The sequence below is a fragment of the Melospiza georgiana genome, chromosome Z, assembly GCF_028018845.1.
Source record: "Melospiza georgiana isolate bMelGeo1 chromosome Z, bMelGeo1.pri, whole genome shotgun sequence".
In the NCBI taxonomy this organism is placed as follows: Eukaryota; Metazoa; Chordata; class Aves; order Passeriformes; family Passerellidae; genus Melospiza; species Melospiza georgiana.
Genome location: NC_080465.1, coordinates 38882436 through 38909207, shown reverse-complemented (window position 1 = coordinate 38909207; position 26772 = coordinate 38882436). Strand labels below are relative to the sequence as shown.

At 38.7% G+C, this 26772-nt stretch overlaps 1 protein-coding gene across 1 annotated transcript in view; it reads right to left on the bottom strand.

Annotated features, from left to right (window-relative positions):
• GLIS3 (GLIS family zinc finger 3) overlaps positions 1-26772 on the bottom strand; it is a 119999-nt gene that overhangs the window by 34221 nt on the left and 59006 nt on the right. Inside the window, exons 3-4 of the mRNA XM_058043819.1 lie at positions 11193-11354; positions 9663-9773 (exon numbers count right to left, since the gene is read on the bottom strand). Coding sequence (XP_057899802.1) covers positions 9663-9773; positions 11193-11354 — 273 coding nt within the window. The remainder of the gene's footprint in view (positions 1-9662; positions 9774-11192; positions 11355-26772) is intronic.

The window sequence follows — 26772 nt, the reverse complement described above, 5'->3', positions numbered from 1 at the left end:
GCTAATGAGAATCATAGAATCATTCAGGTTGAAAAATACCAGTATGATCACCAAGTCCAAGTGTACACCCAGCACTGCCAAGCCCAACCACGGAGTCTCTCTACCAGAAGAGAGAAAGATTCCTGCTCTATCAAGATCATATTCATGCATATACTGTCATGGGGAAGAGAAGACAAAGAAATAGAGAAAAGGATATTGTTTGATATCAAAAATGGACCTGAAGAACATGAAATGTTATGAGCATGAAATTGTTTACAGAATTTTGAGACAATCTGGGTTGGTTTCCTTTTTTTCTGCCACGGGTGTTAATGTAATAAGGGTGACAGCACTCATTTTTTCTTTCTTATGCACTTTTCAACATGTCACACTGCCAGAGCTCACAGGTCAGGACGGAAACCAAGTGCAGGAAGGAATCAGTATATGGAATAACAAACGTTAACCATAAGTAAAATGAACCAACAATCTCCTGGTTATAAAACGGCCACAGCTGTCAGAACACCATGAAAACCACTGGGGGATTTCGACTTTTCCTTCCCCCTGGTGAGCAAAGTTCTAAACGTAGTGCTGGCAAAGTATGTCCCCCACAATGGGTGTTCCTTGAGAAGCATGCCTTGCGCATCCCACCTCAGCACAGCCAGTGGCACACGGCTTTCACAGCCTCTCTTCCTCTGTCCCACTGACCACACTCTAAAGAACTGGTCACTCCTAGTCTCAACAGTTTACCAGCAAATTGTATTATTAAATTCCTTAAACAATGCTGCCCATTCATAATCCCTTTTTGCAAACATGCCTTTCATGAAAAGTTGCTGAACGCCATGGTGTCTGATTTATATTTCATTCTGAAGCCAGGAAGTAAAGGGATTGAAGTTGGGGATTAAAACACTTACTCCTTACTGCATTTTCTTCTGCAGAATGGTTTCTTAGTTGCCATGGGCACTGCTCACTGACCCCATGGCCCTGAATACACTTCTTTTTGCATTGGTGATATCTTTTAAGTGGACATCATAGAGAACAAATGAGGGAAAATATCCTTATTTTCAACTGCTCTCAAAGCAAGAAAATAGGTTTGCTTCTCTTTCAACCCATTCTCCTGTTTGCAGCTTAAACAGTGAAATCTGAACAAAGAGTCTGAATAAGGTCAAGCCAAAACTGAAAGACACAGAAGCCACTTATCTCATACGGTAGTATGTTTGCTCCCCATGAGGAAGGTGCTCACAAACAGAGCAGCTCTTCCAGATTAATATAGTCACATAATGGAAACTGTCACTGGTAATTAGCTTAGCGCCTGAATGACCTGAAACACCAGTGGTGTAATGCTCTAACCCTCCTTGGCTCCCACATTCCTCATCAATTAAACATTCAGAGTTTATTTTAAAAAAATAATTTCATTCATGTAAGAAACACAATAAGCACCGTGTTTCTTGAGTTGCAAAAAAGCTTAGTTCAAATACTGAGACAGAAAGGAAAGAAAAAGCTGGAAAGCTGTCATTAAATTAACAAACAAAATATACTAGCTAAAAAAAATCCCCAGACACTGTTTTCTTCTTCAGTAATTCACAAAATCTAAAGGCTAGTATAAAATTTTGTTTTTTTCCAGAATCTTTAAGCAAACTGGTAGCTCCATCACTTGTGTGGTAAAATCAATATGTATTCACAATAAAAACCCTGTTTCTACTGTATTGTAAAAGAATTAAAAAATAGGCTATCATGAGTATGCAGCTCTGTAAGAGGCAAAGAGGTCTGTATTATTTTGAATAATATAATTGCTGACATAACCCATAATAGAAAGCCAGAAATTCTCTCAAAACCTAATAGAAATTCCCGTGTTAACCTTTTGAAAACACGTCTATGTCTTAGTTCCAGAGAAATATTGTTCAATAGGAGAAAATCATGTCTTAAAACAATTGGGGTTTTTCTGATTTCTTGTTTCCATTTTAAGGTGGACAGGTTTATATAGCATACTACAGGCTGGGCTGAGAAGTGTTTGAGAGCAGCCCTGTGGAAAAGGACTTGGTAGTGACGATTGACAAAAACTCAACATGATCTCCCACTGTGGGCTCCCAGCCCAGAGAGCCACACGTGTCCTGGGCTGCATCCAGAGCAGGGTGGGCAGCAGGGCAGGGAGGGGATTCTGCCCCTCTGCCCTGCTCTGCTGAGACCCGACCTGCAGGGCTGCATCAGCTCTGGGGTCCCAGCACAGGAAGCAGGTAAGGGTATTAGACTGAGTCCAGAGGAAGCCACAAATTTCATCAGAGGATAGGAGCACCTCTGCTACAAAGACAGGGAGAGGAGAGGAGAGGAGAGGAGAGGAGAGGAGAGGAGAGGAGAGGAGAGGAGAGGAGAGGAGAGGAGAGGAGAGGAGAGGAGAGGAGAGGAGAGGAGAGGAGAGGAGAGGAGAGGAGAGGAGAGGAGAGGAGAGGAGAGGAGAGGAGAGGAGAGGAGAGGAGAGGAGAGGAGAGGAGAGGAGAGGAGAGGAGAGGAGAGGAGAGGAGAGGAGAGGAGAGGAGAGGAGAGGAGAGGAGAGGAGAGGAGAGGAGAGGAGAGGAGAGGAGAGGAGAGGAGAGGAGAGGAGAGGAGAGGAGAGGAGAGGAGAGGAGAGGAGAGGAGAGGAGAGGAGAGGAGAGGAGAGGAGAGGAGAGGAGAGGAGAGGAGAGGAGAGGAGAGGAGAGGAGAGGAGAGGAGAGGAGAGGAGAGGAGAGGAGAGGAGAGGAGAGGAGAGGAGAGGAGAGGAGAGGAGAGGAGAGGTAGAGGAGAGGAGAGGAGAGGAGAGGAGAGGAGAGGTAGAGGAGAGGAGAGGAGAGGAGAGGAGAGGTAGAGGAGAGGAGAGGAGAGGAGAGGAGAGGTAGAGGAGAGGAGAGGAGAGGAGAGGAGAGGTAGAGGAGAGGAGAGGAGAGGAGAGGAGAGGAGAGGAGAGGTAGAGGAGAGGAGAGGAGAGGAGAGGAGAGGAGAGGTAGAGGAGAGGAGAGGAGAGGAGAGGAGAGGTAGAGGAGAGGAGAGGAGAGGAGAGGAGAGGTAGAGGAGAGGAGAGGAGAGGAGAGGAGAGGAGAGGAGAGGAGAGGAGAGGAGAGGAGAGGAGAGGAGAGGAGAGGAGAGGAGAGGAGAGGAGAGGAGAGGAGAGGAGAGGAGAGGAGAGGAGAGGAGAGGAGAGGAGAGGAGAGGAGAGGAGAGGAGAGGAGAGGGAGAGGAGAGGGAGAGGAGAGGGAGAGGAGAGGGAGAGGAGAGGGAGAGGGAGAGGGAGAGGAGAGGGAGAGGAGAGGGAGAGGAGAGGGAGAGGAGAGGAGAGGAGAGGAGAGGAGAGGAGAGGAGAGGAGAGGAGAGGAGAGGAGAGGAGAGGAGAGGAGAGGAGAGGAGAGGAGAGGAGAGGAGAGGAGAGGAGAGGAGAGGAGAGGAGAGGAGAGGAGAGGAGAGGAGAGGAGAGGAGAGGAGAGGAGAGGAGAGGAGAGGAGAGGAGAGGAGAGGAGAGGAGAGGAGAGGAGAGGAGAGGAGAGGAGAGGAGAGGAGAGGAGAGGAGAGGAGAGGAGAGGAGAGGAGAGGAGAGGAGAGGAGAGGAGAGGAGAGGAGAGGAGAGGAGAGGAGAGGAGAGGAGAGGAGAGGAGAGGAGAGGAGAGGAGAGGAGAGGAGAGGAGAGGAGAGGAGAGGAGAGGAGAGGAGAGGAGAGGAGAGGAGAGGAGAGGAGAGGAGAGGAGAGGAGAGGAGAGGAGAGGAGAGGAGAGGAGAGGAGAGGAGAGGAGAGGAGAGGAGAGGAGAGGAGAGGAGAGGAGAGGAGAGGAGAGGAGAGGAGAGGAGAGGAGAGGAGAGGAGAGGAGAGGAGAGGAGAGGAGAGGAGAGGAGAGGAGAGGAGAGGAGAGGAGAGGAGAGGAGAGGAGAGGAGAGGAGAGGAGAGGAGAGGAGAGGAGAGGAGAGGAGAGGAGAGGAGAGGAGAGGAGAGGAGAGGAGAGGAGAGGAGAGGAGAGGAGAGGAGAGGAGAGGAGAGGAGAGGAGAGGAGAGGAGAGGAGAGGAGAGGAGAGGAGAGGAGAGGAGAGGAGAGGAGAGGAGAGGAGAGGAGAGGAGAGGAGAGGAGAGGAGAGGAGAGGAGAGGAGAGGAGAGGAGAGGAGAGGAGAGGAGAGGAGAGGAGAGTTCATAGGAGCTTTCCAGTAACTGAAGGGGGCCTACAGGGAGGCTGGAGAGGGACACTCTTTCAGGAACTGTACTGATAGGCAAGGGTGACTGGCTTAAAACTGAAAGAAAGTAGGTTTAAACTAAATGTCAGGGAGAAATTCTTTATTGTGAGGGTGGTGAGACATTGAGATAGGTTGCCCAGAGAAGCTGTAGACACCCCATTCCTGGAAGAGTTCAAGACCAGGCTGGACGGGGCTTTGAGCAACCTGGTCTAGAGGGAAGTGTCCCTGCCCATGGCAGGGGCACTGAAATTAGATCTTCTTTAAGGCCCCTTCCAAGCCAAACCATTCTATATTCTATATACATTATGTGTTACAGGGCTCTAAGAGAGAAGAAGTGAACTTTTAGAAAAGGAATATAACTAGGCTTCAGAAGAATTCAATTACTAAGATCTGCTTTTAAAGGTGAGCATTTTATATTCCCTTTTTGCTAATATGGAGGTCGCACAGTGAGAGAAGAGGAATATCTATAGCATCTTTATATGCAAGGTGCAAAGCCCCCTCAGTTCAGATGGGAACCCTCATCAAGCTCAACAGAGACCACTTGGAAAGGGTCTCTGCCAGTTGTTGCTTTGGCCAGATGATTTAAATCCTTATCCCATTGCTTTGAGTGTGCTCCACAGCTAGTATGGACTGTCTGCTCTACTACTGGCCTCTACCACAGTGTGAAGCAGGAGTGGATATGGCTGAGGCGTCATACTGCCTGCTTCATCTCACCAGTGCAGTCTATCACCATTTTTCTTATTGTAATCAGGAATAGTATTCCGAAAACTTCCTACCACTGCTAGCCCATCAATCTTGGAAGTGCAATAAATGCAACAGGGAAGAAATCATGCATAAATAGCACCAGGATTAGAGAAATTCTGATTGCCTTCTGTGGTTTATTCCTGCACAGCAAAATAATACCTGAAAAAACTTCCTTCCAGTCAGATATCATAGGAACAAATGATGGCAGCATCCATCTTGATTTGTGATTGGGATAATGCTTTGCTAACTTCTCAAGAGTGTCTGTTCAGACATCATTTTACATTTACTGACCAATGTGTGAGAAAAAGAAAGATTACCAGGAAGAAAGAAATCAATCTAGAAGCCCTGCACATAGCTCTTATCTCCTTCAGTCTCACCACTCCCTCCATTCCTTAGTGATTTGGTACATGTACCATGTAAACTACAATTTGTAAACATCTTGATCATGTCTAGATAATTTTCAAGAAATATCCTTCGGACTGTCTTTCCTGAAGCTATGCCTCTACGATATTTTATTTCTGGCAGAGAGAGTACAAACATTTTTGTCCCAGAAAAATAAACATAATTCCTGTGTTAGGCTGAAACTAAGTAGTGACGTAGGAGTATCACTGAGTATCTGCTGAGGTGTTAACTTATCTGGTCAGTTGAATCCTTGTATGGGCTCCTCCAGACCCATTTAAATGATCGAAGATGGTACAGGTTTAAAGGACAGACAACTTTTAGGGACAGGTAAGCATTCAAAGGGTTCAAAGCTTGTCTAAGTAATATATCTGACCCATAAATAATTTAAATAAAAGCACCAAGACATGATGTGGTCACTTAGGACTGCCAAGAAATCACAAGCTTGTCAGTTGAATAAGGAAATTATTTGGTATAAATCATCCTTCAATTCAAAGTTCAGACTAAGACTTTTGTATTCCCTTTAGCTGGTCTTGTTTATATCAACTGTTCACATTATCTCTTCCTTTTTTTACAAAGATGGAGCTAACTAGTTGTACCTTTAATTATTTCACCTTCTTTTAATTTCAAAGAAACAATCTTTTAAATCTGTCAGTTTCAGGGGTTTTTTTTTGGCAGGACAGATAGTCTTAAAGTACTGTTATATATGACAACAGTTATTCACTGGTATAGATAAAACTATCCAAAAGCATAGCCACTGCATTGTTCACTTGAGAAGGTCAATGTTACTAAATTGATCTTATCTTTGCGTAACAGCTGCACAAATTCAGAACTTTTTGTCCTTTTTAAAATTATCTCTTATCTGTTTGAAAATGCACTTCTTAAAAAGAGAAAACCTTTAAGAAAGGCAATGGACATTGCAAATATTCATGACAAGATCTATAAAGCCAGTGGAGAGTCCATTCCATTCCATTCCATTCCATTCCATTCCATTCCATTCCATTCCATTCCATTCCATTCCATTCCCAGTGGGAATTGCACTTCAGTATTTGAAAGTGAATTAAATATTTTCACTAGATTTACAAACACAGATTTCTTCAGCATGACTGCTACAGAAGTAGCAAATCACTTTTCCTGGAATACTAGAATGGAAAAGACAACGATCCCATACTTGTACAAGGCTGAGTGCTACCTTACACAACAAATAGATCGTCATGAAGACCCTAACAGTGGTATTGACCTTCTATACAGGCTGAAAACCCCTGGGTGTCTCATACAAAGAAGGCTGAGGGAGATGGGCCTGTTCACCTTGAGAAGAGATGACTGACAGGGGATCTCTTCGAGACCTGTGTGTCTCTGAGGGGAGGGTGTCAGAGGCTTTTCTCACCAGTGCCACACTGGTGAGAAGGACAAGAGGCAACAGGCAGAAACTGATGCACAGGGAATACCACACCAGGCATACCAGGAAGAACTTCTTCAGTGTGAGTGTGACTGAGCACTGGGACAGATTGCCCAGAGAAGCCAAGGAGTCTCCCTCGTTGGGGATATTCAAGAACTGTCTCACACAATCCTGAGAAATGTGCTCTGGGATGACAGAGCAGGGAGGTTGGACCAGATGACCACTGTGACCCCCTCCAACCTGTGCTTATGTGATTCAGCAGCATGGGATCTGGATTTTGTTAACGATACAATATGGACAAGATAATGAGTAAAATTATTCTAATGATTTGCGTAGAACGGAACAACATTTTACTCTTATCAAGGACAGAAGAACAGAACAGCACAGCCTTGGAGAAACAGATAAAGGATGCAACTTCACAAATAGAACCCAAGCAAAACACAAGCAGGATGCCAGCTCAGCTCTGCAAGGCTAACAAAGCTGAAGTTATGAAAAAAATTATATTGCACTTAGTCAAAAATGGGGGCTCAGGAACAACCCATGTCTCATGTTCAAGAGGACATGGGAATTGAAGACAGACCCCAAGGAACCTATGAGGACTTTTGATAAGAGATGAGACTATGTAAAATAAAGTAAAAATATACATCCAGTAAGGGGGGGAAGCTAATGAATATGGGATCATTTCTGTATGACAAACACCCTGTTTACCCGACACTCGGGCATTCAATTGGAGACAGGATCCTCCACGTGTCCAGCAACTGCAGTAAAGGATGCCTGAATACTCAAAACCACGTTAGAAAGCTTCTATCCAGCTGCTGTGGTATCACAATGTTACATAATTTCATTTTCATTACCTTCAATAAAAAGACTTACAAACTAAAAGAGCTATGGATTCTTCATTTTCAATACAGTACCATCAGTTCACAGATGAAAGACATTTGTGCTTTACTGAAATCAAAAAGGTATAGCCACTGAAAATAGGCTTACTTGTCTAGCCAGCTTACAAAAAAATCTTGTAAATTGTTGTCCTTTCAAAGCTGAAATGAGAACAAGATTAAAAAGAGAACACATTTCAAAAGTAATTGTAGTTGAGGGGCATGTTGTACATTAACATTCCTCTCAGCATCACTTTAATCTCTCATTTGGGGAACTGTCTAGCTTTCTTTCAGTGACTTCCTGCCTTAGATGAAATCTCATCTATCTTCCCAATGAAAAGATGAAATCCTGGCAGAGTCAGCAATTTTTCCTTTCAAAAATATGACAGCACACTGCTTTTTGCCCCACCAAAATATTTTAAAATGACAGAATATTATGATGCATAGAGATTATATCTAAAATGTTTTACTAAACATTTTCAGCATCTATTCCCAGATATTTGCATGGTATTTGTGTAGATGTTTGCCCTAATTTTTATGAATAATTTTTTAAAATACACAAAGGGGATTTAAGAGGGCATGAATATCTTTACTCTCGCATGGCTCTGCTTTGCTTTGAAGAGTAAATGAATTTTTATTGTACTACCCAATAAATTATTTTTAATAAATCCATTTGTGCTAGGATCTTCGTGGTATATTGGATTTCATGCCATTACCTGGTGATATTCTTAGTTAAATATATTCAGTGGATAACTAAGAGTTGGGAAGTGAAGTGGAACAGCAGCTGCATTACAGATTTCCAGAAAAAGAATTTTGCCTTGCATGGTAAGTCATAGACACACATCAACACAAGTTGCTTTAAATAATTCAGAGATGGAAATTTACCTATATCCCATTGCATAATCCCATTTTAGAGAGCCAAGGAAAGAGTCAAATCTTTGAAGAAACATCTACAGAATCCGGGGTGAAGACTCAGTGTAAACATCAGCACAGCACATAAGATCCCACTCTTACAAATATACTTCATGCTGCTATTTCAATCTAGGCAACATTAAAGATACATTTACAGGTACAGTCTTGGAGAGTCAGCAACTTAAGATGACACAATCCTGTCACTTGGTATGCAGGGGGAGGTTAAAGAGAGGATTAAAACCAGTCAGGCACGATATATTAAAGGAATTCATGACTAACGGGGTGTGACAGCAAAGGGTTTCATTCTTTTCAACAGAAAAGATCGCTAGGGCTTGAAGTATTAGTCCACTGTGCCTTTATCACCATGGAATTTTTATGGTTATTTTTATGGTTGCTTTTGATGAATTCACATTTTCATAATTACCTTTTTGGCATAAGCCAATTTCCACTTTTAATTAAATCCATAAATAAATAATTCCTCATTAAAAGGTTGGTTGTTCTTATTTTTCATAATTATTACTGTCAGGAAATATTTCAAATGCCAAAGCATAATGTTAGTTAGTAATTATAACTTTACAAAGGTCCAGTAACTACCTATGTTGTACCTTGTAAACATTATGCCAGTGATTAATAGGAGGTATGATGAAAATGCTCAAAAAAATTCCTTAGGTAGCAACTCAGCTCTTTAGAAATGCACTTAAACACATAAACAGTTGATGGCTCATGGACTTGACATCCACAGGGAATCAGCATTGTGAAATATCTTGGTAGTATTGGAAATATCTGGAATAATTAAATACAATTTAGAGCTTAGTCCCACATACTGCCCTCAAAATCCATCCTTCCATCTGAGACTGGCTAGTATTTTGTAATACTGTGTATTTACCAAGTGGCAGAATTTGAAACCAAGAAATTATGTTTGTAAAAATTATTTTTACTTGCCTTGTTGTGTTTGTTAAGTGACTAACAACTATAGCAGGAAACATAAAGCATTAACCCATTAAGTCAGAGATGAAATTATCTACATACAAACCACATCAATCTATTTGCTCTTTTTTATCATTTAAAGCCTGAAATCAACCCAAGTACTTGAAGATGCATTGAAACATCTAATATTATAACTGATTTATTCACATAAACTTTACACTGGTCAAGACAGCAGAAAAATCACCTTTTTCCTGACTTGTTGATCTTTGGAAGAATGGGCTTTCACATGTTTTCTGAGGGAACTTGGATCTGTGTATCGCTTAGTACATCCTGGAATCTCACATGCATAAGGTTTCTAAATTAAAAAAAAAGGAAAAAAATTATAAAGTTACTGCTATATCACAGATAATTTTAACTCAGGAGAATACTTTTTGAGTCTTGGGATGCTACAAACCACATTACTACAGAACAAAATCATAGTACATTATTACATGCAGAAAGCTTCACAATTTGTTAGAAAAGGAGAAGATGAAGTAAAGCTTTAAAGGAAGACAAACAAAAGGAAAGTTTTGATTACAGCACCTTTCATGATTACCTTTCTTTTCTTAGTAGTACAATGAATATTGCTAGATATACTTACAATTTTTCCACCCTCAGAGCAATCTTTGACTTAATCAGAAATTACAGTCTTTAGTGAATCAGGTAAAGAAACTGCAGTAAAGGCCCGGAAAGACTGTTTAGGATTATAGAAGGATCCGCTTCAGAAAAAGAGAACAAGAAAAAGTGTTAGTTTTTCTATATTACAAAGAAGGCAAGCAAAACCCCAAGCAAGCACTGAATACTGAAGTTTCAAAAGTATTACACAAAAAAACCCCCATTTTAATGTGAAGTTCTGGCCAACTCCTTCAGCTCGCATTTTCTAATAATACTTCATTTAGAAAAACACCTATTAAATTCCCTGTAATATCTTTATAGTTTTCTTAAAAGAATGCCCAATAAATCTAACTCATATAAGTATCTCATATTGCCTGTTCTAAGCTGTCTGTCTTGCCTGAAGACCTGTAGGCTCACAATACTAAGTATTAAATGAACATTAGGTCCAACTTTTTCCTGGAAGTAGCTGTTCAGCAATTAATTCACTTTTGTTCTATAAAGAATATCTGAAAACACCTTGTACAAATTATTAACTTGCCAGCCATATTTTTGACTATTCAAAATGGATAATTTACTTTTTTAAACAAACATTTAAATCAAATAGCATTGTTTTAATCATATTTCTGGAGTTCAGACCTTTGGAAACTGTCTCTGACAAAACACAAGATTTCTTTTCTGAAACAGAGGTTTTAAAACAAATCTCTGCCGTCACTCAAATTTACAAGGGACAATCTGTTGGCACAAAAATTTTTAAATTTACAAAATAATTCTATCTCTCTTGACTTTCTGGTACATGCCCCACCCTTAACTTTTCACCATAGAAAAGCACCTTATATTGCAGACGGCTTCAGTTTCCCTAAAGATCAGCTAAGTGGGAGAAAGCTACTGCTTCTACCTGCAGCAAAGACCATGGAACCTGTGGTCTTTTTATCAACCAGCCTGGGTCCATCTTCTTGCATGCTTAGATGGCTGGGTCACCTCTGAGGCAGCTCCAACAGCCTCATCAGACTGTCCACCCTCCTGCCTCTACGGTTATGGGCTACCTGCTGTCACCAAGCTGGAGGAAAGGAGCAGATGTTCTACTGCTCAGAGGGCTGCAATGGGACTTCTGTGTCCTTACAGTGTCCAAGTGTGTCCTCTGGTGCTTGGCACGGTCGCTGGAGTTGCTGAACGCCTTCTGGCAGCCAGGATGCTGGCAAAGGTACGGCTTCTCACCCGTATGGCTCCTTAAGTGAATCTTGAGATTTTCCAGTCTGGAAAAGGCTTTCTTGCAACCCTCAAACTAGAAAAGAGAAAGAAATTATTTGAAAGGAGAGCACACACAGTAAACTGCAACAGCAAACATTGAACAGAAAGAAGAGACCTAGCTATGGCTGCGTAGCTCTGCAGGGCTCGGCTTCCCAGTGTGGGTGTTGCTATTCTCCTTGGATGTGGCTGAATTAGGAGAGTATGCCCCACATTTTGCAGATGACACACTGAGACCCAAAGGTGAGGTTCTCAAGACTTCTGCTAGCTACCCTTGACTCAGCTCCAGGCTTCTCTGGATATTAGCAACTCAGCATAGCAGAGGCATCGCTCAGTACCAGCCCAGCCTGCAGAGAAACAGCAAAGATGTGCAGGGAAATCTCAGTCTGCTCTGCCTTGCTCATGGTGATGTAAAAAGTGAAATGATTTCTGAAATATATTTTTACTTTCTGCCATGAGTAAATGAATGACATACTAAAAATACTGCAAGCCTGTAAAAAATAGGATGTAATTCCTGTGGGGAACCAATAATCATGGGGCATAGTACTTCTATACCTAATCAAGTAATGCATCTGTGGAGAAATCTATGTTTGTATGAATAGAAAACAAGCTTTTCATCTATCATGTTCTCATAGTATACTGTAACCCAAGGGAAACTTAAAGAGCTGTTCTATTTGACACCAGCATTTTTATAGACACTTGATTTCAATTAGACCTAAACATTAATGAATATCAGAAGTATAGGCTTTCTGAAATTCTATCAGTCAAGATCAATTAATCTCATTCATTTCAGTTGTTGCATATCTCACTATGCAACATTTAAAGCTTCTGATGCATAACAAACTGCTAGTTTGAGGTTCTTGCATGCTTGCAAAAATAATAATCCTGTAGTAGAGATGTTTCTAAAGCTAAAACAAAAATTTCTATCATTTCACTACCTATTAATTTTCTTCACTTAAAAAGAAACAGGCCTTTTCACTGGTGTCAGAATGACACAACTAAATTTTATAATAAATTATGGAGTGCATGTGTGTTTACAAAAGCACAAGTAGGAAAACGGACATAATTCTGGTGATAATTAGCATGCCTTTCTCACAAATCTCTAACATCCTCAAAAAAAGAGGAAAAAAATTTGGATCACTTAATTTTAAGCACATCTTTTGGATTACTGCAAAAAAGCATTACAAGTTCGAAGAATAAAGTAGAACATATTACCTATAAACCAGCACTATTAAAATTAGGCTTAAGAAATTAAAGCTTGATACAGAGGATGAGCCACGCCTGCTACACCATAATTGTAATTTATCCTTCCTACACATGCACTTCAGAAAATGTCTTGACCCATGAAACTTTTTATTTATATTCCATCCCTTTATCCAAAATAAACCAGTGCTTTTCAGATTATCCAGTTCTGATCACTGAACATTAATTTATGCTTTTAAATAGTGTCACCTTTATGTTTACAGAGCTTTAGCATGCATACACAACATTGTTGCAACAGGAAAAATATTTTTACATTTAAGGATATGTTTTTAGAAAATATTACAGGATAAAAAAAAATAAAATACAACAATATATCTTAAAATCGCCTTGATAAAAATATCACTTTTTTTCTACGAAAACGTAAAGAGTGGAGATGTCATAAAAACGTGAGAGCTAAAAAACAGATATAAGAAATTAATCACAAAAGCGATGCAATTATAGAATGGTTTGGGTTGGAAAGGATCCTAAAGATCATTTAGTTCCAACCCCCCTGCCAGGAGCAGGCAGCCCTGTTAGAACAGGCTGCTCAGTGCTCCATCCAGCCTTGGCTTGAATGCTTCCAGAGCTGAGACAACTTCTCTGGGCAACCCATGCCAGTGTCTCACAGTAAATCTCTTCCTAACATCTAATAAAATTGTACTCTTTCAGTTCTGAGCCTTCAAAAAATGACCTTCAAGAACCAAAATAATTCAAGAGCACATCTGTTAAAATGAGAAAGAAATCTACTGATTAGCCTACCTTGTACAGACAAGTTATTATTTTGAATTAACATCATGAAAGAACAACCATATATTCTAATGACTGTAACTATGCTGTACATGAGAATAATTTTAGTATCTCAAGAAGTCAATAATTTTATAGGGTAAAACTCAGACCAATGAACAAGTTGTAGAAGCATGATTCTGTTTTGTTTATTTTGCAGGTTATTAAACTTTGAATTTTCAAGTATGTAAATGAATTTAAACATTTACATGTTGTTTATACGGCTTTAAAATTACCATTAATTTTAGATGGGCAGAAATGTTTAAGTAACCAGAACTGGGGAATCCTAACATACAAATTTAAGAATTATTATTTCTGAAGACTTCTGCATTGCTCAGTATATATTGGAAGAAAGGATAGCTCTCTCTTCCCCCCACAGCCTTAAATTACTGTCTGGCATATTCACCAGGCAATACATAGATGTGTATTGCTGGAAAGGTCATTCTAGCAAAACAATCCACAAGCCTGTATTACTTAAGACAACCATCCTTACTCAACAGTTAATTAATGTTTCTACTATAAATCAAATTTCTTAAACCCTTGGATACTTAAGATAAAAGGAATGAAAAGATATTCTTCTCAACTACACAGAACATACTCTCTATCCTGATAAAAATATTTCAGAGAAAGTATAGCAGACAAGACAGGACCGCTTATTGGGGGAAAAAAGTCAGGTAGTTGATAAATGTTTTTGAAATGCAACTCATAGTTTTCTAAGGTATTAACTGCGGTAGTCACTTAAGTATATGGCATACCTTAGCATTCTGAATCTGTTTAACAGTCCCAAACATATCCTGATTAAACCAGATATTTTTGCAAATCTTACGTGAAATTAATTGTGCAATGTTTTGCTAAACGGCAATACAGAAATCAGTTACTGAGCTTCTATTTTTTACTGCTGCATGCAAATTGAAACCATTAAGTTGCTCATATGGAAAATTCCTCTCTGTACTTCCTAAAGTCCTTTTTAAAATACGTTCATGTTTACTTTCTCCTTTTATAAGGACAATTATGAAAAGCAAGAAACAATATATTTAAAGGGAAAGGTAAAGCATATCAACAGAAAAAACCCCACAGTTTTATGACTTTATAGCATTCATGTTCTCAAGAGTGCACTGTTCCTCCTTGTTCACACAGAGATGATGTTCAGCATATCAAGCAACCCTCCTGTAAAATGGCAATATAATTTCATAGGTTATATAAAATAATCTGTGCAACACAAAAAGCCCTGCTGGATGCACCATGCATTTCTGAGCCCTTACTGGAATTCACATAATACATTTAGACTCTTGAACTATAGAACAGCATGGTAATGCCTGTGTGAGTACTTCAGTAGCAGATAGTGACCAAGCGACGAAGAAATTTGTTTTCTCTGCAAAAGGAACTGTTCTGATTATCTCAGTTGATCACTAGTATAGCAAGGATTGAAGAACTTTTTCTGGCAATCTGTCTGAGCTCTGATCCATTTGTGAAAAGTACGCAGCCTTCATGTAAAAGTGAAACACAGCCAACATAGCTTCTTCTTAATCCAGTATCTAATAATATCAGGTATTAAATATATTCACATTTTCCTATCTGAATAGGTTTTGCTTCAGCACCCAGGCAGTGTATTTTCTTTTGTCATTCTTCTGCTGTATTAACATTATAAGCAATGTAAAAAGTAACTTTTTTTAATTCGAGGTATTTTCTGTTACCAAGTAATTCAACCTTCTCTTAATCATATCAAAAGTATTTGCTTTCTCCCTATACACAATGCTTTCTCAGACCTCCTTCAAAATTGAATCCAAACCTCTAAAAAATGAAAGGAAATTAATTACTTTTAGAAATACTGACACCTGAACAATATTCATTTTACACAAATATTTAATCCAGTAAACAATATAATGTTACTCTCCTCAAGTTTTGGCTTTTAATATCTTTTTTCATCTGAAACAGTTATACAGTGATCGGCCAATATTTCTAAGCATCGCTGTTTGTGGCAAAGGATCATCCTTTATTTTTTGAAGTGTGAAGAATCAGCATTTCCCTTCTCCATTGTCATGTGTGAGAAAATATTTATGGGATATTACAATGAATACATTTAATTACATGTTCCTCATCTGGTCTGTCTCTAAGCTTACTGGGAGAGGGATGGTTTTCCTTTTTGAAATTTGACTTTGCGAAACATTAGTCTGCCTGTAACCATTAAATTGCAGCAGCTGGCTTTCTGTGTACAGGAGCTAGCTATTGTCCACACAAAATCTCAGTAACAAACCTAGGTACTTCAGGGACAGAATTTATTTTTTCTTCAGCAAAACTGAATACATGTCTCAGCCAAGAAGCAAAAGAGACTGAGAGCCCCTTCGAAAGGCTCTGGTATAGGGAAACACATGAGATACATCCAAATGACCTCAGAAAGTTTGATATGGCACAAGCTTGATGGAGCAGTGAAGAACTCTTCAAAAATCTCTGCCAACCTGACTTGGGGGAAATCAACCCAACCCTAAGAGGACATATTAACCAAGTGGTTCAAATGCATGCCCAGAGCCGGGAAATACCAGCTCATTTGGCTTAGTAACCTGTTCAGTCATGGGGAACCTTTCATGATGCAAAATGAGAAGAAAAATGTGCACCCAGAAACTAAGATACATATCAGAGGGGAGAAATTCCTCACTGATTTTAAAAGGTATCTGTAGCTCTACTAGTCCCTGTTAAAATTACAAACTTTGTTCAACTACTTAGGACCACTATTCTGAGAACAAGTGAAGTACTCTTCATCTAGTATGTGCCCTTCCAATGAAATTTAATATAAAAAACTTAAAATCATAGAACTGTGGATTTTTTCAGGTTGGAAAAGACCCTTCAGATTGAGTCCAGCCATTACCCCAGCACTGCCAAGTCCATGACTAAACCATGTCACCAAGCACCACATCTGCAAGTCTTATTATCTCCAGGGATGGTGACTCTGCCACTGACCTGAGCAGTCTCTTCCAACGCTTGACAACTTTTTCAGTGAAGAATTTTTTGCTAATATCCAATCTAATCCTTCCCTGGCACAGCTTGGAAGCTATTTTCTTTCATCCTAACATTTTTTACTTGGAAGAAGAGAGGGACACCCACCCCAGAACACTGTACTGACTCATATAATGTATTGGTCCTTACCTGGTTTACAAGCAAATCACTGTCTGAGATAGGCTTGACAAGCTGCTTGACTTGCTTACTTTTGTAATATTCATAAACTGACCATAAGCATGACAAGCAGAAGTTTTAAATCTTAAACTTTGAAGGGAGATATCTTAATAAAAATATAAGCCATTCCTAGATTTCAGGAAATGCTGTCATACATGAATGCCTATGTGCAAATGGAAGGAATGGTATTCTTAAAAACTGTCTAGGAAGAAATAAATCTAGAGTTGTGTATACATAAGGTCCCAAAACAAATCTTTGAATTATTCAATAGCCATGCAGCATTATCTAAGATTCATTAGCAGCTAAAAGGCATATTAATTATTTAACAATGTCCATCTGCCACTTAGTTTTGAATGCTTTGAAATGCTGACCATATAGGTTCTTCTGTGTCAGCACCAAGGCAGGTGGTATGACAAGGACAAGGTATCTCTCCACAGCTTTGTATTTATCACAAAAACAGATGTAAAAGCTGTTCCTTATATGGCTTTCAAACAAAAACAATGCATTTCAAGCATTAATTAATAGTCTTGTAACCATTTTCCTTCCTCAACGGTATTAGCAGGGAGCTGCTCTGCAAAAGAAGTGTTTCCAAAAAAATGAGAGTAAGACCTCATGTGAAAAGCTTTTAAATAGCTTTTTATACCCGTGGACTCTCCAGACTAGCAATCTTGTGAATGGCACATAATTAGTGTCAGACATCATTCAAACTGCTGACATCAGGCACTCACTGACAAGGAGGCTGCAGCCACAGCTGAGATTTAAAGGCCCAGGTTCATCTAAAGCAAAGTGAGTATTGTGCTTTTAACCCTTTAAGTGTTTAAATGGGGGAAAATGTAGCATTCAGAGCAGCACTTCACCTTAGTGCCTATCTGAACGGAACACACTGGTGTGTTAGAACATTAATGTGGTGTCTGAATGCTTCGGTGAATGCACTAGCTTATATAAAGTCATATATTTTCCTCAAAACCATGCAAAGTCTGGCATTTATTTTTGCTTTTATCGTTAGACTTATGTAATTATTCGATGTCTTGGAATTTATTGTTCCAGTAAATAATGACAGATTATGTTTATATGTGTTACACAGATTATAGGAGATATTTCTTTACCCAGTCTTTCCATGACAATTTGGTCCATAGATAATTCCTCACTTTTTCATTCCTTTTAAAAAAACAAAAGGTTCCCTTCACCACAATATCCTCACTTCATGTTTTTCTGGTAGATTCCTTAAAATTTTATGATCCAGCATGCATAAATATAAATGCGAACAAAAGATAATTACAGACCATGACAAAATCTAAAGTAATTTGTTATTTAGCTTCATTGTACTTCCTATCTTAAGTTAAAAGGTTTATTACACTCAATAGATGTAGAATGAAGTTCATATGATTAGATTCAGATGTAAGACTTACGGGACTAGCCAGTGCACACAAGTATAAGGCTCACATTTTAAGAGCTTCTGACTAAGCAGCACATAATGCTTTTTTGTGTGTGTGGAGGGAATGAATAAGACTAATGGACTATATCCTGACTTATCCTAATCTGACTTCTGTTTTCCAATGCATCCATCTTTTTAGGTATTTTTAAGAAGAGACACATGCTGCTATACAGGCAATGAAATCAATGGAAAAGAGGATGTATCAGTACAGATCAAAAATCTAGAGTGGTTCACATGGGAAACTGAATCATGCTACTTTTCAGACAGATGCACATGAGAGGCTAATTTCTTAATTTCCTTTGAAAAATTCTCACTCTTTTTGGTCACACTGCACACACTTGACTATTTCTGTATATAGACAGATTACTTGAGTGTCTCAATAAAATTTACTTTTAATCTCCTTTCCAGGGAGATCGGTATTCTGATGTCAGGTCTGTTAGGACAGTGGACAAAGGATGGCATCAAATTGCAGTGCAAGAAGTGTCCCTGCCTACCACACTATTTCTTTACAGATGCCTTGTTTATTCTTGTGTTTTTGATAAATGTAGCATGTTCTTTTTTTCCTTTTCATATCAGATCTCCAGAAGTCTTCATACTTCTCATGATCTAGAGATCTGTGGCACAATGCAACCTTATTTTCTAGGTAACACTATGCCTAAGGATACAAATATCTCTGTTGAAATTAAACACAGTGCAATGAATGTTATTTATCCCTGAAAGAATGGTGTCAAGAGATTCATTCACCATGGTAATGTCTCTTGTTTTCATCAGTCTTAGTAAGCACGGCCATTTCAGCCTCAGAAGCTATTTCTGTTGCTGTAGAGAGGGTAAATATTATGACAAGTCCCTTCAAAAGGAACTATTACTGAATACATCAGCTGCTACTGATTCAAAAACCATATGGTGCGGAAACTATTAGAGGAAAAATGAACATTTTGGGAATTCTTTCTTTGCTTCCTTTTAGAAGAATGTGCTTGCTTTTTTCTTCCCCCCCAGCCCGGTTTTACTCCTTTCCTTCTCTTCCTCTTTGGCTTTTCTAAAAGGTTGTCTTTGAGTTTCAAGTAACTGAAGCTATTATCTGTAATCATGCAGCTTTCTCTACTGAAAGCTGTTCATTGCTAAGGTAGCTACTATTATCATTAAGCCCCAGAGAAGTCCTATGCATTTGAATAATTTTTCCTTTTTATAGACATGGAAGAACTAAACAACCTTTTGTCAACTAAAAAACTAGCTATTTCCTTTCAGGTATGTAGCTACCTCTCACTTCTGTAGTTCTGTTCTCTACAGGATTTCATGTCAGAGATACACTATAAATTGAGACTATAGGCTTTCAAGTATGGAGATGAGGTAGTGTAAATCACATTCTCACTGAGAAGATTCTGTTGGTTTAGAATTTGCTCTTTGTGAATTTCACAAAGGACTAAAATCTGATCTCTATCTCACTAGGGAAAAAAGGAATAAGTAACCAGGAAGCTCTGAAACCAGGAAGTTGAAATGGGAAATAAACAGTTTTGAGGATTCTTCCTCACCATACTCCATGTCAAGATTATCATATATGATTCATTTTGTTTTCTATAAATAATAACATCATACAAATATCTATTTCTATCATAGAAATAACAGTATTCCATTCCATCCCGTCCTGTCCTATCCTATTTATAAACATTCATACTGGGACTGAAAAACTGAAACAAACATGCATGCTGTTCTACAAACACTAACAAAGTATTTTTTTATAGTTATTTGAAAATAGTAACACCCAATTGCCACTTTTTGAGAGATAAAGGATACTATACACAGAAAAGCGCTAAGACAGTTCTCAGTAAATTCCACTTATGGTGCATAGCTCACAGTAGATACTGTAAAACTTTCAACATGGTGTTCTACAAATCAGGGTATGAGGTTCTTTTTAGTCCCAGAAAATGTACACAAGGCCAGCTGCTATCTGACACAGGGTCTCTTGGTAAACTTTATTATTTAAATAGTCAAACCTCAACTTTCTTAGTTTGGGTTGTTTTTTGTTTTTTTTTTTTTTTTTTTTTTAATTAAAAAAACCATTAGATCACTGTCAAGAGCAAAATGGGCAGTAAGAGATCCATTTGATAGTTCCCAAGTGCAGCATTTGCACTCAAATGCAAACATGCCAAAGATACAGTAGAAAATACGCCAGGATACAGTGGAACATCTCTGCAAATGCAAACTTCATGTGCAAAGAAATGATGTACTATTGTTATGCTGGGAGAAAAGCAACTTGACTGGCTTCACTTTTGGCAAACTCACACAGATATAATATAAAGGGCCTGGTTAAAGTGGTTTTGTGAAAGCAAAAGCATAGGCATAATTTAATGCGTTACTTGTTTACATTAAGCAGTGTTCGGCTTGATGTGCCTGAGACAAAAAGCACAATGTATACAAGAAGAGGCATCATTAGTAGAAGGAAGTTTGCATGGTCAAACCTGGACTTGAATTCAGAAGTTCAAGTTTCACTAAAAAAATGCAGAAAACCATATACTAAAAAGGCAATTCTCTTACTTTTTACTACAATATTTACATACATGCTGCACTATTTTCATCTGCCAAATTGGCTCAATCATATGTAACCTCCAACATAAACAAAATTTTTACACATATAAGTAGAATACTTATATGTATAAGTGTGAATAAGAATAATAGTGAAAATAACAGGATTAAACTGTGCTAGTATGTAATGGTTTGAGAAGCACCTCTCTCAAACTATGCTCTTTCATATGGATACATGGGAAGCACACTGTTTGATTTCAAGCACCAAAAAGTCTGACATTCTCCATTATGCAATAACAACCTCATCAGGGGACAGAATTTTCGCAGATTTCATACGTCAAAATTTATTTAACTCTTTTCCAACAAAGAGGTAGGGTTTCTAGAATGTTTCCTATGGAATTAATAAGTTCAAACTATTAAATTCATGGTGTATTCATGGTCCACTCAGTTCATAATGGAGAAAGGACTGTTTCTGTTACTCTGGCAGAAGCTCTGCCAGTAATTATGATTTATAACAAATGTGCCACGGTGACCAAAACTTTATAGGTAGTATTTCAAAATTTTACTCATTTACTGTTTTTTAGCAGTTTTTCTTCCCTTAAAATATAACATGTGAATCTTTATAGCTATGGCCATCTAGTATACTTGTATACATAGCTATAAGAACTACTTGGCTATCCTCTAACTATATTCCTAATTTCAAATTTCCATCCTTAAGGAAAAGAGACATGAAGCATACTTATTTCTTCTACCTCTATTTCTTAATACTTACTCTCTACCATGATAATGCCATCTCACTGATATTTAAGAGAAGTTTTAATCCTGATAATTGCACATATGAAGCAAACAAGAATATATTACCTTGTGATACTTTTAACTATTTGTATGCAAGTAAATCACACTGAAGATACATTCAAGGCTATATATATCAGTAAATATTCAACATTTTCTGGTACTTGAAATGGCTAATTTGGGGTTACAGTTGTCATGCACTCACTGGAACACTTGGAAGCATACTTAATCAAAACATGCTCTGTAATACCTAAAAGCCACTCCACAAACCCCAAAGCTAAATAATTAGAAAGTAAAGAAAATTCACATTTTAATGTTTATTTTTTGCATTCCAGTACTTTTTAAAACAATTCCATTACTTTTAGATCAGATTAATTGGTGCTTTACTGAAAAGTATCCAGATTAGTATCTATGGCTACTGAAAAAATCTGGACCAGAAAACTCCACAAGATCTACTATTCAGCAGAAGCTTAAGCAAATTAAAATGGGGCAAAGGTGAATTCTTAAACAACCTTAGCATGGCTGCATTACTGCCAGCCCATACTCAAACAGTTCTGTCATAATAACCAAGTTCTAATTCTGCATTACTTAAATATACCCCACTTTCACTGAAGTCAGTGAGAATTCCGAATATGCAAGGAATGTAGAATTACAAGTAGTTTCTTAATCCTTAGGTCACAAGCCAAGATAATTACAAAGCCTTAACTCATAATGGAGCTGGCTGAATTGCTCTGCAGCACCTTTAAGGGCATTAACAGCAGGATTCTGCTGAATTAGTTTAAAAATCATATCAAGAACTTGCCTCTGCACTGATATGTAATAGGTAATTTAAACCAAACAACCAAAAGATGAGAGTGAAATGTATTTGAGCTGTTTAGCAATGTAGCCTTACCTCTTCTTCCCTCTTTGTCCCCTGCTAAAGGGGAAATCAGTAATACAATTCAACATTTAAAATTCTCACTTTCTCCTGTTCTGAGCAGAGCTACTTACACAGCTGTCTTTTCAGGGCAAAACACAAACCACTCACAGAAAAAACAATTGTGGAAAACGAGGCAAAAGTGCTTGCATTTTAATCAGCAGGGGTCCATCACAATAGGAAACACTCAAGGAGGTTTATTTCTTGCCCCACAAGTAAATCACATAAAAATTTCCAGCAACATTCAAAATGCACTTTTCAGACCAGTAATTGTTTTCTACTCTTGACTGCTTAACACTCTCAGGTTTTTTTTAATTAGGGCCTGTTTGTTCAATTAGTTAAAAAAAAAGGCAAGAAAGAAAGAAATAAGAAAGAAAGGATTAAGCCATGTATTTTATTGAGAAAGAACATAAATTAGAAATTCTTTTCAAATCTGGAGTATGCATTCTATAATCTTCTGCCCTGCTGGGAAGTGTAATAAGAACAAAGGCAGAAAGAAGCTTTTTTGCTTCATTGAATTTGTTCAGTGGAAGATATGCTTTTGACTATCTGCAACCAAATCTCAAAATTCATGACAATTCAGACAACACTCCCACATTTTATAAGCCTGTGCATTAGAAAGAGAGATAGGAGAGCTTACAGAAACCCACCTGGTGAGCAAGCTCTCCAGATTCAAAAGGCCAAGACAGAAGGCCATGTGGACGTGAAGCAGACAAGCCATGACTGTGAGAAGATGGTGACAAGACTTCATGTACTGGCAATGCAGTTCTTCAGTGTGGTGTGGCTTCATAAGCAAAATAATTTTCGAAATAACCAACAGAACTGACTGATGGGTGTGAGTTAGGGATAAGAAAATCAATGGAAGAGACTAAAAGTTGGACAAGGTATAAATGTTGCTTACTGTTTACTCTTTCTTTGCAGCATTTACTGGCATTTACTAAAATCCAAATATTATGTTTGGAATTTAAAATTAAAGGATTTAATAGATAATTTGATGGGAAAGACAGAAGTTAAAGGAATGCCAATAGCAGAAATAGGCACCATCTTCCTTCCAGGACACTAAATCCTCTTGCCTGTTTGTGCCTTGTCAAATTGAGAAAGATTTTTGCTGAGATCCCATGACAGTAAAAACAGCCCAAAAAAGAAAATATATACCCTTAGATGTTATTTTCCTCCTTTAGGTGCAGTGTACCCAAGTGCAAAGAATCAGTATGTACATACAACAGGAAAGAAAACAAGGCTGCTGCTCCTCCTCTACCTCCTCCCTCTCAACACAAAAAAAAGAAAAACAAAACAAACAAACAAACAACACCCCCCCCCCCAAAAAAACCCATAGAAATGAAGTACCATGTATCATATAACGGCTAGGCTAGCTTGTGACATTCCATTTAATACCAACAAAGCTCATCCCTTGGGTCCAACAAGTTGAGTACATCCTGCACCACCTGCAAGTCAATTTACATGCACCAGAACCTCCTGCACACATGCCTCACAGCAGACAGACGAAAACACTTGGAGTCAGCAGAAATCACACTGTGAAGGTATTTGGGGCTGTGTTGCAGGCAAGACCTGGCCAGGGTAGGGCCACAAGCCTGGCTGGACCATGGCTGCGCTCAGGACAAATGCAGCCACTTCACTCAGACTGTCCCCAGGGAGTTAAGGCTGATGACTGAGATAACAATGTGATGCAGAATCTGGGAGCACAAATATTTGGCTTAGACCTTGGTTTGGAAGGAGGCAGGGCTATATCTAAATCAACAGATGTGTCTGGTTACCAGGGGCAGGACTTGGGGTTCAGAGCAAGGCTGAGTACACAGAACACAGTCTGAACAGCCAGGCAAGGCTTGGAGCCCGACTGTGCTCTGCAGAGCTGCTGGCACACATTTGCTGCTTGTAAAACTCTGGTTAGGGCACAATACGTTTTTTTTTTTTTCTAAAGAGCTCAGCAGCCAACAGCTTCTGGCTCAAGAAAATGCCAATGCCAGTATTTTCTGACTCACTACAGGGTTATTTCTTCTGCCACACAGATGGTACAAAAAGATTCAAGTTTCCAAAACCAGAAGACAAGGTAAAGCAAAACTACGTGGATCCCTGCACTTGTTTAAGTCACTCATGAAACAGGGGATTTCAGTCACGTCTACTGAGATGCTGACTTATGCAAACAAAATCCTTGTGACAAAATGGCTGTGGTGAGGGACAGAGAGGGATAAATGCAAAATAGTTCCCTCAGCTGAACCAAAAAAGCTGTTCAACAATGAAAAATTTAATACAGGAAAAGTTGAGGAATAAGCTAATAAAGTTGAGGGATGTGGTCTTACATATCTTACACAGAAGTGGTTCTCACCATGTAACTGAGGTTTCAGCTATAATAAACCTTACGTGATCATTAGAGAAGAAGGGCAAGAAAGAATGAATACAGGAATTCAGCAATAAATGTAGAGTGTCAGTGGAATAACCACAAACCTTGATAAATGCAATGGTTTTGTTAATATCATGTAATGATTTTGTTCCTATCAGGAAATTGATAATTTTCAGGGGAAGCCTCAAAGGGTTTACAGAAGTAAAACTCCCTTGGGAATGAATTCAAAGCTAGGATGAGAGAAGCCAGTCCAAAACATGCAGGGCCAAGCAGAAGAATGAGATGCACAAAACAGGGCCACGAAGAAAAATAAGATCAGTAGACATGGCAGAATTGCTAAGGGTAAGTACAAATGCCCTTTTTCAACTGAAGTGTTCAATCAGTGAGTTACTAGACTTGATTCATTTAAGTGTTATGTCTGACACCACAACTGGTTGTGGAACAACCAGAGGACGTTTTAGACTGCCTAAGTTTTATTGCTTGTGAGTACAGCCAAAGAGAACACAAAATCCAAATACCTGCAGATTCAGATGCACAAGGGATGAGCTGTGCAATTTTCTTAGAACAAGGATAAAAAAGCTTCAAAATTCATGAAAGGAAAATAAAAGGATGACTAAGGATGACTCAGTAAGTAACTATCCTTGTGAAGTTAAGCAATTTTTTTCTCATCTTTTGTGTGGACTTTACATTCTTCTTAATGTGTATTTCCCTAGGGCAACTTAACATTTACCTCATTCTCTGTGAATTATTACAGCATTCAATAGTCTTTGAATTAATCTTTTCCCACTGTGAAAGGATGTTTTAGAGAATCTACAACAGATAACAGAGCCATTTTTGCACTGTTGAACAAAGTCATTGTGCTTCGTTTTTCTTAACTGTCAATACAAACCATATTTTCTATTTTAATTGTTTGTACCATTAACAGAAAGCCAGATGATAAAAAAACAGATAAAGAGACAACATGAGAACTAATTGGGAACGAATAGCAGATGAAGCTTACATTAACTAATTGAAAGAGAATACTAACTCTGAGCCTGGATTATGCTCATTTTCTAATCAAGTGCAATGCTAAAAGTGCATGTTGATGTATGCCAGAAAATCAGCTAAAAACACAGCAGAAGAGCTTTATTGCACTTCACCTCTTTGGAGTTCCTGTTTCAAAGTAAGTTTATGTTTACACCACTATGGAAAATGTTACCACCTTGCTAGACAGATGTCCAAAGGCAGGGTAAGCAAATCTGGTATTTATATTACAAATATATTAAGTGGATTGATAAATTTGATAAGAATTTGTAATTAATAACTCCATATATATAGAGAGGCCTGATTATTTTCAGGTAACAACCTGAAGAACCTTCAGGTAACAACAAGGAGAATGTGTAGGAAGGAGGGAATGAAGAGTGAGGGAAAACTGGCATGGTTTTAGAGATCTGGAAGAATCAAGAAGCTGAAGTGAATGGGCAGGCTCAGGATGGATCATGCTGGACTGAGCAGTTCCTGTCTCCAGTCATACCAGCAGAACTGTGTAAAACACCTGTGATATCTGTATCCTGTTCTTCCTTTTCTATTGTATATACTAATAAAGCATTGAACTGCAATGGTTTATCTTTGAAGATCAATTGAGTTTCAGACCTTGAAGATAACTCAAAGAGGGTGCACTGAACTGGAAACTTGTGCATCCCTAGAAAATTGACAATTTGTAGGAAAAGTGAGGGGTTCGTCTATTTACTTTCAATATTGCTGCTCAGAGGGGGAACTAGAGCCCAGAAATGAAGAAGAATGTTGGTGATGATGATATTGCTGGTAAGATGGCCATATGGATTCTTTTCCTTCCTGCATTAGTGTTAAGTTATAAGAAGCCTGCAGATCTGATAACCTTTGCTAGCTCTGCTAGCAGTGACCTTTAGATGTTCATTAACAGCATACACTGTAATTATGAGACACTGATGTTGTGGCTATGTCCCTATAGTGGTTGTGTTCTCTTTATAAAAACATATGTTTAGATCAAACATCAACACTCTCCATTAACTGTATGCCAGTTGGTAATTTGTTACCTACATTACTTAATTTCTTCAATTTGGTTGCTTTGTCCTACAGTCTGAAAACCCAGGGAAAGCCTGAATAAGTCTTTTGCATCTAGCTGAATCAACATACACATACTTACCTGCAACATTGCAAGGTACTATTGTCCATAAAAGTCTAAAGGCTATTATGAAGATTCGTCTTTGGTCTACAATGTA